Below are 12,805 nucleotides of genomic sequence, written 5' to 3' on the forward strand. Positions count from 1 at the left end.
TTTCAATGGTCACCTCATCTCTTGGTTTACACTTTGAAGACTCTGAATAACCCCTGCTACGTTAGTGGGGATGTATTATTTACGGCCTCTGGAAGAATAATTTCAAGTAAGTGCTCAGGAAGCTTCATGTATTTAACTTAATATTTAACCCCCCAAATAATTACTAAATAATACCATTTTATTTATTTTTAAGATTTTATTTATTTGACAGAGAGAGACACAGTGAGAGAGGGAACACAAGCAGGGGGAGTGGTAGAAGGAGAAGCAAGCTTCCCACTGAGCAGGGAGCCCGATGCAGGGCTTGATTCCAGGACCCCAGGATCATGACTGAGCCGAAGGCAGACGCTTAACGACTGAGCCACCCAGGCGCCCCTAAATAATACCATTTTAATTAAGAGAATTAAATCCTTTGGCCAGGATTTAGTTATTAAAACTATTAAAACAGTTATTAAACTGTCAAAAGTTAAGACAAATGAAGATTAGCTTATAAACTGCTAGGTAAACTGTTAAAAAGGTAAACATAATAACACAATTAAGAACTTCAGTATAACTATTACTCACTTTACAGAATTCACATTCACTTGGAAGTTCACAAAATCTGCAGGTATGTCAACATAACAAGGACCTGGACGACCATAAATACTGCTTCTCACTGCCTAAATTTATTACAAATAGAAGAAACTATTTTAAAATTCTCAATCTTTATCACATAATCCACTCAAAGATAATTAAAAATTGTGAAAGGAATACTACTTTAATTTTTTCTGGACATCCACAGTTAGGGAAATAAACAATTTTAACTAAAATTGAAATGCCCTCTATTGATTATATATATTTTAGAAGATATTTTTGTTTAAAAGGGGAGCGACAAGAAAGAAAATACTCACCTAGGGTTTTAAAATTCATGTCATATTATAGTCTTAGAAATTATCCACCAGGCTCTGCCTGCCAAGTGTTTACTCTATAACATGTGCTTTTACTTGCTCCCTAGTCCTAATGACTTGGCTAACTTTTCAGAAACTCTGCATGATGTTATCATATGTGTCAAATGGTCTCTAACACATGGTTTTGAAACAGCTCAAATGTAACTCCACATACAAATGTTGCTTAACTAAGATTAATTTATAACATGCTATTAATGAATATAAAACCATATATTCATTAGTACTTTATATTCATTAGTACTTTTATATTCATTAGTACTAATTTTCAAAACTAAACTTGCAAAAGCATAAGAGAAAGGTTACCCAGGGTTTCATTTTAGCTTTCTTTTTACTTTTCTATAGTTAAAAAAATAATTTTAAAAACTGAAGGAGAAACTTTTTTCAAAAATAATTTATTTTATCTGTTTCTAGAGTTAATTGACAGCAAACATTAAAATATAAATAGCTTTTTAATACTATCATTTTTGATGGCCTGAATATATACCAAATTGTTGCTCATTCTATGGAGAATACAAATAACACAGGTATGAGCAACTGCGAAAAACCAATTGACCTGGAGGACTTATAATTAAATACTTTTACCTTTTCGATAATAGAGGGAATACATTCTATGCTGCTTGGCCGGGCGGAGAACTTGCTATATAATCTACAAGCTTCAACCTATATGCAGAAAGAAAATTAAAATTCAGCTCACAGATCATATTACTCTTCAGAAGGAAGACAAGATGTTAAGTCATTACTTTCTATTATGTGTAGAGAAAAGATGGAGAAAATACATTACCTGGACTGTTTCTTAAAAGCCTAGGCAAAGCCCAAATTTCTGCCTCAGTATGATTCAGGAAGTAAATCAAAACAAGACATCATTTTCATTTCTCAGACTGGCAAAAATGAAAGACTTTGATAATACTCAGAACTTACCACCACACAGGAAAGCTGGCACTCTCCTAAGCTGCTGGTGAGAGTATAAATGTGAAGGGAAGTTGATAATGTCCACTAAAAATTAAAATGAGCATATCCCTGGACCCAGAAATTCCACAGCCAGGAATACAAAACTTCACCTGCTTCATCTTGTTACAATTATAATCTATCCTTATTACATTTCTGACAGTTTTCCTGTAAATATATAATATTTATATATATATAATATATATATATTTACTGCTATGCTGTTTGGGATGTGTCAATTCAGCAATGCGTAATTTTTCACTGTTTAATGCACTCTAAGCAATATATAGAAATGGTGTCTCTTGATACTTTTTGGTATGAAAGTTGGTAGTCTTAGTCCAACAAGCATGATAGAATTAAGATATTCAGTCTGTTCCCGGTCATGCCATCTAAAGTATTTCCACAAAAACAGATACTTGGATTTTAAATCAAATCAGTGATTTTTCTCTTCACATTTTTAATTTCACCTAATAAACTTTTATTATTTTCCTTTTCAGGAAAAAATATTTGCAGTAGACATTATCCTCTGCTTTCTTCTCATCTATAAAGTTTCTGTAATAAGTTTAAATTTTTTTTTAAGTATTTTATTCATTTATTTGACAGAGAGAGAGACAGTGAGAGAGGGAACACAAACACGGGGAGTGGGAGAGGGAGAAGCAGGCGTCCTGCAGAGCAGACAGCCTGATGTGGGACTCAATCCCAGGACCCTGGAATCATGACCTGAGCCGAAGGCAGACGCCTAATCACCCAGGCGCCCCTAAATTTCCTTTTATTTATTTATATTTTTTAAAGATATTATTTATTTATTTGACACAGAGAGAGAGTGAGCACAAGCAGGGGGAGTGGCAGGCAGAGGCAGAGGGAGAAGCAGGCTCCCCACAGAAGAAAAGCCCGATGTGGGACTCGATCCCAGGACTCTGGGATCATAACCTGAGCCGAAGGCAGTCGTTTAACCAACTGAGCCACTCAGGCACCCCTAAATTTCCTTTTAAATAACTTTTCTGCTCTGCTTATTTTTCTTTTTTTTCTTTTTTTAAGATTTTATTTATTTATTTGAGAGAGAGAATGAGAGAGAGAGTACATGAGGGGGGTAAGGTCAGAGGGAGAAGGAGACTCCCCGCTGAGCGGGGAGTCCGATGCGGGACTCAATCCCGGGACTCCAGGATCATGACCTGAGCCGAAGGCAGTCGCTTAACCGACTGAGCCACCCAGGTGCCCTTATTTTTCAAACATATTAGCATTTTTTAAATAATGGTTGTTATTCTTTACCATTAACTAAGTAAACTTCAATTTCCTTTCAAGAGGATAAAAGTGTAACTTTTGCATCAACCTATACCAAGATCTAGTATTTTACAATAATTTAAATCACAGAGAAAATTCTATGTTTATATTCTGAGGTTCTCACAATGACTTCTGGATTAACCAGTAGACTTTGCCTAAGGTTTTAACTCTGCTCAGAACTTTGCGCTCGAAATGCGCAAATATGTGCTTAAGAGTTAATCATTCACTCTCACCTATTTGCTTTCTAGAACTATTCTTAAAGCTGTAGTATTTTGTTTTATGCAACCATTTATGAAGACCTCTGTAGTACTTGTAATATATAAAAAACGTAAAAAAAGAAAAAAAAAAAAACCACTATAGAATTTTGTTGACAAATTCTTTTAAGTTTTTAGAAATTTTTAAATATTTTCCTTCAGCCTTCCAAAATAAAAATGAACTTGTCCAGTCTACTGATAGTCATTTTACATAAGATTTTTCCTCTCAACTTTTTACTTCTCTGAAGTTTGGGAGGCATAGTCCCACACCATTTTTATTCCTGCATCTTGACTCTTTAAGAACTTAGTTTCAGAGTTTAAAAGCCTATCGAAAAGATATAACTCTTGGAAGACTGCTCCTAAGCAGAGCCTGAGCTCCCTTAATATACACACTGAGACTGTCTTGTAGTTAAGGAAAATTACCTCTAAATTACCTCAGGTACCTCTGTTTTATTTTGTGTATTTTGCAGATAGGAGTTTTTATTTCTTCTCCATAAATCTTTTTTATTTATTTATTTTTAAAGGTTTTATTTATTTATTTGACAGAGAGAGACACACAGTGAGAGAGGGAACACAGCAGGGGGAGTGGGGGAGGGAGGAGCAGGGAGCCCGAAGCGGGGCTCGATCCCAGGACCCTAGGATCATGACCTGAGCCGAAGGCAGACACTTAATGACTGAGCCACCCAGGCGCCCCTCTTCTCCATAAATCTTAATAGCGTACATTTATGCTACTAAACTCTAAGAAAAATTTTAAGAGTGCGTACCTGTGGAAACTCCTGGAAGGCTCCCATCATTTCCTGCCTTCTTTCAGAAGAACCACCAATCACAATCAAGGGCCTGAAATAGTCATTGTTTTAAAAAGAGAATTCCAGATGAGATCGACATGTAAAATACTCAGGAGAGTGCCCAATTAAGAAATAGCCATGTATGTTGAGAGAGACAGAGAATTTCACTTTCCCTTAAAAACTATGGATTAGGGTCACCTGGGTGGCACACTTGGTTAAGTTCTTGGTTTCGGCCCAGGTCCTGATCTCAGGGTCGTGAGATCTGAGATTGAGATCCCCATCAGGCTCTGTATTGGGTGTGGAGTCTGCTTAGGATTCTCTCTCTCCCTCTCCGGCTGCCCCCCCCCACTCGCGAACATGCGCCTGCTCTTTCTCTCAAATAAATAAATAAAATCTTTAAAACAAACAAACTATAGATTAAAAAAGATTTAGGAAGCAACCTGATACAAGAGAACCCTTCCTTAATTTCAGAAAAAGTTGAAATTCATAGTAAATGCTTTTCCTTCATGCCGCTCATTTTCCAAGCTCTTCTGAATGCTGATGCTAAACCTCTAGGTGTGGTGATGTAAAATAAATTTTTATAACCTTCCCATTAGTCTTGGAATTAAAAGGAGGAAACAATTTTTTTTTCACACTTTCCTAGGTGAGTCTACTTGGAAATGGTGGAGGAAGAGAAATTCCCCGGCAATAAATTTCTTAAAGAAAAGATACAGAAAACTTAAAGTTACTAAAATAATATCAGACCCTAAAGTAGGTAAGAAAGAGAAAGACTGGGAAGGAAAAAAGGAAATAAGGCATATGGCAAGAAAGTGAACAATGCCCTTCCTACTAGGACATTAGTCTAAATAATATCTAAATATTTAATCTTCCTTTATACTAGGAAGGTGAAATATTTTATGAATTGACTAGAACATAACCCCCTTTAACATGATTTTATTGGTAAAGTGCCAAAGATGGGGTTAAGGGCAAGGTCAAAGAGTAAGTACTAAGGAGCTTATAAAGTAAACTCAAAAAATATAATTTCAATTGTCTTGCTAATTATGCAAAACAAGATGAAGAATTGGATATACCTTCTTACATATGGAGCTGGGGTCTTTAAAAAATAATTCTGCACTTAAAGAGGACTTGTACACACATTCACATATATAGATAAAAATATACACACGCACACACTCCAAAATGTGTTTTTTTTTAAGTTTTATACACAGTGTCATTTTAATGAGTTAAACATGAGACTATTCCCACAAGCTTCTACACATAAGTTTATGAACAGTTAAAATCTCAATGAAAGAAGATGTTAGATGAAGGACACATTATATACTGTCTAGTTCCCATGAGTTAAACACAGAGCTATGCCCATATGCTTCTACATATGTTTAGAAACACATATCTTTTTTTTTAAGTAGGCTCCATGCCCAACAAAGGGCTTGAACTCATGACCCTGAGATTAAGAGTTGCATGCTCTACCAGCTGAACCAGCCAGGCACCCCTAGAAACACCTATATCTTAATGAAGGAAGATGTTACTTGAAAGGTTTATATATAGGGTAGACTCAATGAGTTAATCATATGTGTACTCCCATATGCTTCTACACATAAGTTTTCCAAAAACTCCAAAATGTTAACAGTGTTTACCTCTAAGTAAGATTGCTGATATTTTTTATGTTCTTCCTAATACTTAATTTTTTTACTAAGCCATTCCCTCAAGCACTTGATTCCAAGTCTTCCCACCCCAGATCACGAATAACAATTAATTACCAACAGTTCATGTTTGCATTTGCCATACCACCCAAAGTGTGGATGAGACCTGGGCCAGAAACAACAAGGCATACGCCTGGCCTAGAAGCAAAACAGAATTTACTGTATTAAAAGCAGGTCAATTGCAATAGCTGCAAAACAGAATTTACTGTATTAAAAGCAAGGTCAATTGCAATAGCTGATTAATATCACTCTAGGGGGAAACATGGCAACCTTCTTGGACTTCAAAAAGAGGACATATAGGTCTTTACTACAACTGGTAAAGCAATTATTAGAATATTTTCTGAATTATAAAAGAAACAAGGGTAAGATTATATGTCTTTCCTGCAAGAAAGAAGATACCTATCATCTTCACACTGTATTTCACTAACCTTTTCATATTTTGAACCTCTTCATATTTTGAAGAAGTTATATTTGGGCCCAATCAATTTAATGGCACACAAAAGCCAATTCTTGATGCTGAGTACATTTTTGTTTGGAGAAGAGTGTTTAAAAAAATTTTTTTAACAAATAAATATGTCATTTGATCTCTGACAGAAAATAATTCCAAAATGTAACGCTCTGCCTCAAATTTTTTAAACTGAATTTGAATGCTTCACCCTAGATGTGACTTTCTAACCTTAAAACACTCAAGGAAAAAGTATCTCCATATAATCGTTTGCCATTTTACACATTTATAAAGTTATTTAAGAAACTCGGTTTAAGATAGCCTTCGAAAGAAACTGAAATAAAACAAAGACTTTACTTTACCTGCCTGTCAGATATCCAATCGCAGAGGCAGCATAACATGCCTACAAAGAAAAAATACTGGGACTTAAGCATACTGGGATCCTTACAGTAATTGTACATATAAAAATTCACTATTCAGTAAGAAACTAGAACTGAATGGTAAAGGAGAAATTAGAATGCTTTCAGTTTTAACAAGTAATGTTCTACCTGTAAATTTCAAATAATGGTTTAGGTTTCTAATCTAGTTCCTAGTATTTCAAGGAACTTGTCTGTTTCATCTAGTTTATTAATAATACCCTCTTACAACCGCTTAAATATCTGCAGGATCAACAGAAATGTTCTCTATCTTATTCCTAATATTGGCAATTTGTGTTTTCTTTTATTCTTCATCAGTCTTGCCAGGGATTTATCAAATTTATTAATATTCTCAAAGGACCAATTTTTGGCTTTGTTGATTTTTCTATATTGTTCATTTATTTTCTAGTTCACTGATTTCTGCTCCTGTTATTATTTTACTCTCTTCATTAGGATTTAGTGTGGTTTTCTTTTTCTAGCTTCTTAAAATGTAAGCTTAGAGCACTGATTTTTGCTCTTCCTTAGTAATAGATTCATTTAAAACCATTTCCTCTAAGAACTGCTTTGGCTATGACTTACAAGTTTGAAATCTCATCTTTTCATTATCATTCAGTTCAAAATATTTTCTATTTTCCACTGTGATTTCTTCTTCAACCCACTGGTGGATTAGGGTTCATTGTGATGTGTCCTTTTTCTTTTTTTTAAAGATTTTATCTATTTACTTGAGAGAGAGAGAGAGCAGGTGGAGGGGCAGAGGGAGAAACAGACTCACCACTGCGCAAGGAGCCCAATGTGGGGCTTGATCCCAGGCCCAGGGACCACAACCTCAGCCAAAGGCAGATGCGTAACCGACTGAGCCACCCAGGCGCACCCCCCCCTTTTTTTTAAGATTATTTATTTATTTGAGAAAGAGAGAGCATGTATGAGCAGAGGAGAGGAACAGAGGGAGAGGGAGCAGCAGACACCCCGCTTAGCAGGGGGCCGGAAGCAGGGCTGAATCCCAGGACCCTGAGATCATGACCAGAGCCAAAGGCAGACGCTTAAAGGACTGAGCCACCCAAGCGCCCCTGATGTGTCATTTTTCATTCTTGCTATTAGTAATTTATATTTTCTTTCATTTTTTAAAAAAGATTTTATTTATTTATTCATGAGAGACAGAGAGAGAGAGAGAGAGGCAGAGGGAGAAGCAGACACCCCGCTCCACAGGGAGCCTGATGCAGGACTCCATCCCAGGACCCTGGGATCATGACCTGAGCCCGAGGCACACACTTAACCGACTGAGCCACTCAGGCGCCCTCTGTCTTTCATTTTTGACCAGTCTGCCCTGAACTTTTTTTAATTCACTAGTCTTTTTAAAATGTTTACAAAGTATCAAATGTGTTATTTAACTTTCAAATGTTTGGGGATTTCCTAGTTATCTTTCTGTTACTGAATTTATTCCCACATGGAGAGGTTACATGTATTATATATTTTCAATCTTGGAGATTTGTTGAGATTCCCTTTATGGCTTGCATATGCCTAGTTTTTACTTTTTTTTTCTTAAAGATTTTATTTCTTTATTTGAGAGACAGAGACAGAGAGAGAACAGGAGTTGGGGGAGGGCAGAGGGAGAGGGAGAAGCAGGCTCCCCACTAAGCAGGGAGCCCAACGTGGGGCTCGATCCCAGAACCCCAGGATCATGACTGGAGGAGAAGGCAGACGCTTAACAGATGGAGCCACCCAGGCGCCTTGGTTAGTTTTTACTTTTTTTTTAGTTTTTACTTTGAAACTACACTTCAGCTGCACAGCAAAAAAGGGGAGGTGCTAAATCAAATACAAGATAACCTGAAAATATGCTAAATGCCCTCTCAAATAAATCCTTTTTCTTAGTCTGGGACATCTTTTTTCCAGTATTATTTCTTCTCATTTTTTTAGAAATAATAAAAAATAGGATATTTTCTAACCTCCAATCAACTTTATGTGTGGTACACTGAACTTAAGTAAATGTTTAGGACGTAAATGTAAAAAGTTAAAAATAAATTTTTATGAATCATAATCTTAACTGACACCACTACATATGCCCAACCAAGAAGGTGCACAAAGGCTCTGTACCATTTCTGTGTTACTATTCTCCATTGGCCCTTATCTCTTTTCCCTTTTGCACATAAGTCCAAATTCACAAAGGATAATAATAAGACTTCCCTAAGAACGCAAGTGCATAAAATATAATATCTGTTGCAATATGAACACTTATTTGGACACTGAGGAGCACTGTCCACTTATTAAAGTGGGGTGAGAAATGTTGCTACAGAATGAAAAATACAAAACAACATACAACAAAAATCATATTCTTCTGTTGCAGATGTCAAAAGTTGAAAAGGAACTCTTTTTATAGATCATAAAACATGTATTTCTTGGGGTGCCTGGGTGGCTCAGTTGGTTAAGCATCTGTCTGCCTTTGGCTCAGGTCATGATCCTAGGGTCCTGGGATAGAGCCCTGAGTCGTCAGCTTGCCTCTCCTTCTCCCTCTGCCCCTGCCCTGCCCAACCCCTGCTCATGTGCTCTCTCTTGCACTCTCTCTCCCTCAAATAAATAAATAAATAAACAAAAATAAAAAAACAGTACTTAAAAGAGCAGACTCTAGAACTAAATCATTTTGATTCAAATCCTGCTCTCCTACTCTCTGCTGTGTAATTGTGGCAAGTTACTCTGTACCCTGGCTTCCTTATCTATAAAACGAACATAACTGACAGCACTGCTGCGAGGATGAAATCAATTAATACATGTAAAACATTCCGAATATTGCCTGCACACATTTTGCACTCACCTTCCCAGATTGTGTTCAACTTAAAGATCAAGACTAATGTAACAGTGAGAACTAACAGTGTGCCTACTTCCTGGAAAGCTGCTCAGTATATGTCTTGATTACTCTAAGGATCCAATGCAAGATAAACAAGTCACAACCAATTACACCTTTCTTTTTAGTACAACACGTAATTGGATGCCAAGTCCTCTTTTGCCTCTTGTATGGCTTCTGAATCGGTTCTCACATTCTCTCTTCATCATCCTGACATTACCCTTAATTCAGGCACTAGTTAAGTCATCCTGACTACTGCAAAGACTCAGGCTGACTGAGGGGACTGTCTACTACTGGGAATGTCCTACAGGCATCTCAAACTCATATCCAAAGTGGGATTCATTATCTCTTCCCTCCAAATTGGCTCTTCCATCTGTACTCCCGATCTGAGTTAGTGGCACTGTGATCCACTCAGCCAGTTAAGCAAGCCCAAATCTAAGAAGCATCTCCAGAAGAGCCTGTCCTCTCCCTCCTACCTGGTTAATGCCTACTCATCCTTTGAGACAGCTCAGGGATCATTCCCTCTAGGAAACCTCTTAAGTTTTAGCTGAGTGTCCTTTTCTAGGCTTCCATAGCACCTTGAATATACCTCTATCACAGCACTTATCCCATTATAATAAAATTGTCTACTTATGTCTGACTCCACAGCTAGGTTACAAACTCCGCAAGGACAGGGACAGTATATCATTCATCTCCATATCCATATGCCCAATAAAGCACCTGGGACCTACAGAGGCCCTCCACTAAGCTTATAGGACTGAAATAAAACTTCAAGCTGTCCTGCTGACCCATACTCTATACTACCATGATTTCTAAAGTACAAATCTAGTTATGTCTCCCACCTATTTAGAAAACCCTTTACAGTCTCATTCAACGCCAACTGAAAGAGCCCACATTCCTTGTCTAACCATGGACTTACTACAACTAACTCCCTCTCAGTCCACCTAGTCAGTCTCACAGCCCACTGTGCCTTTAAGCTATTTTGATGGAACAGCATGAACAAACATTGCCTTTATAGATAATCTTCTCTGTCCCACTCAGAGAGAACAAGTCACCCTTTACATGCACCATTCCTTATGCATACATCTATTATAAGTTATACCAGATAAATTTGTTCTGTGTGTTTTGCACTCACCTTCCCAGACTGTGTTCAACTTAAAGACCAAGACTAAACCTGATTCCTTCAATATCTCTCTCTAGGTTTGGGCTTGCTTGATTGACTAGGTGAATCAGCACCACTGACTCAAATCATGAATACAGAGGGAAGAGCCAATCTGGAGGGAAAAGGTAATGACTCAAAATCAGAAATGAGTTTGAGAGGCCTGTAAGACATTCCTAGTACGTATTTCCCATAGTCAGCTTGATTCTTTGCAATAAATCAGAGGAAGACGTAAACACCAGTACCTGGTATGTAAACATTAAACATGTGGTGTATGAAGAAGAAACCGGACATTCCACTTCCAGAAAAACAGTAAAATATAAGTCTTATTAATAGGTCAATAGTTTCATCTTCTCACACAGATGAAAGAATAGAATGTTGTTCCAACTAAGAAGATAGAAGCAATACAAACTGAAGACCTGATTTAATATTTTAAAAAAACCACAATCCTCAAATCTCATACTTAAGGATTGTCATTCAATTAATTAAAAAATGTTGTAAGTTCCTACATCATACAAAAACTCCAACCATGCCAGGCACTGTGGAGATATAACAAGTGAACCTGCTCTCTAGGAGCCCACATCTGATGAAGAGGAAGGGCAGCACTTAAGGAGGTCAAGGCAACTGCGTGGCAACAGGTGGTAAGAGCCTGAATGAGAGAGCAACAGTGGGAGTGCAAAGCAGGAATACTTAGCTGTAGACGGACTGACAGGATATGACACCAAAGAAGTTGTTTCTTGATCTTTTAAGCCAGCGCTGGTGAAAGGAGGAAAAGGCTGGGTTGACAGAGTAAGCACTGAGACTGGGTTGACAAAATGTCTTATTTTCCATTCTTTTGCTTCCAAATAAGCCTCTACGAAGGGTGGCAGCATGATGTGGGGGAAGGAGCACTGGACTGGGATATAGGACAATGATGTTCTAATCACAGCTTTTCCATTTGGGACACTGTCATCTTGCAAGGCCGTCTACTATATAACAGGAGACCCGGCCTTCACCCATTCATCTGGTAGGAACTGCCTGAGCACTTATCATGTGCTAGGCAGTGGGGATATAGATGTATCAAGAAGAAATAATATCCCTCCTCTCTTGGAGCTCACAGCCAAATAGGGAAGTCAGACCAGACAAATAATACACAGAAACAGACACGTAATAACAGATAGTTATGCGAGGACAGAAGGCCTGGATTCAGACCGGGAAACTGTCCCTTCCAAAACCGACCCTCTAGACTTGGCAGAGTACAACCCTGTTCAGTGTCAAGAGCATGGACTCCGGACCCAGACGACGTGGGTTGGAATCCTGGCTCTGCCGTTACCAGCTGTCACCTCGGGCAAATTACTTAACCTCTCTGTGTCTCACTTTTCTCATCTATCAACTAGGATTAAGCGAAGTTCTTACTTCACAGGATTGTTGTCATTGGCACGTGTGAAGTACTGGAACAGTGGTGAGGGCTGGGTATCCGCAATGAATGTTTGCCGTTATTAGCAATCATTCCCAAAAACGCTTTTGGCTCCCAGTGTCCATACTTACGGCTTGCTCATTCCTCATCCCGACATATGTGATGCCCAGCTTCTGCGCCGCAACGGCGATTTCGGTCACTGGGATGCCCACGATGCCGAACATGTACGCCACATCCTGGGGGCCAAGAACAGAGGAGTAAATGCCCGGACCCCCGCCACCCCGCTCCCTCCCGCGGCGCTAAAAGGAAAGCCCCAACGCAACCCTCCCCGGTCCCACCCTAGCGCTCTCAGAGTGTGCGGGACAACGTCTCCACCCCCTGCCGGCTTCCGTAGGAGCCTTTCGTTGCAGGAGAGTCACCATACTTGGGTTTTCAGGGCCTGGGCGATGATTTCAGCACCAGAAACCTGCTTCTCGCTTCTGTCGCTACTCTCGGCGAAGGTACTTTCCCACATCTTCCACCTAAAATTTCGAGGTACTCTCTCAGTCAACAAGTTGACCCGTAGAGACCCGGCGAAACAAAGTCAGAAGGCAGCCGCGCGCCAACGGTGAAGTCCCGTCCTCTAACTGACGACGGCGACCCAC

The 12,805-nt window shown here is 38.6% G+C and overlaps 1 protein-coding gene across 3 annotated transcripts in view; it reads right to left on the bottom strand.

Moving 5' to 3' along the window:
• The window catches only part of HACL1 (2-hydroxyacyl-CoA lyase 1), a 38,053-nt gene extending 25,345 nt beyond the window's left edge, over positions 1–12,708 (bottom strand). For all 3 annotated transcript variants that reach the window (XM_073900410.1, XM_073900402.1, XM_073900407.1), the window contains exons 1-7: positions 12,586–12,708; positions 12,293–12,397; positions 6,717–6,757; positions 5,967–6,047; positions 4,189–4,261; positions 1,527–1,604; positions 562–656 (exon numbers count right to left, since the gene is read on the bottom strand). In XM_073900410.1, the coding sequence (XP_073756511.1) occupies positions 562–656; positions 1,527–1,604; positions 4,189–4,261; positions 5,967–6,047; positions 6,717–6,757; positions 12,293–12,397; positions 12,586–12,675 (563 nt within the window). In that variant the 5' untranslated portion in view covers positions 12,676–12,708. The remainder of the gene's footprint in view (positions 1–561; positions 657–1,526; positions 1,605–4,188; positions 4,262–5,966; positions 6,048–6,716; positions 6,758–12,292; positions 12,398–12,585) is intronic.
• Between the last annotated feature and the right edge of the window lie 97 nt (positions 12,709–12,805).

This window comes from Callorhinus ursinus, unplaced genomic scaffold (genome assembly GCF_003265705.2).
Source record: "Callorhinus ursinus isolate GAN/ISIS: 27379988/994484 unplaced genomic scaffold, GSC_fseal_2.0 scaffold1, whole genome shotgun sequence".
NCBI lineage: Eukaryota > Metazoa > Chordata > Mammalia > Carnivora > Otariidae > Callorhinus > Callorhinus ursinus.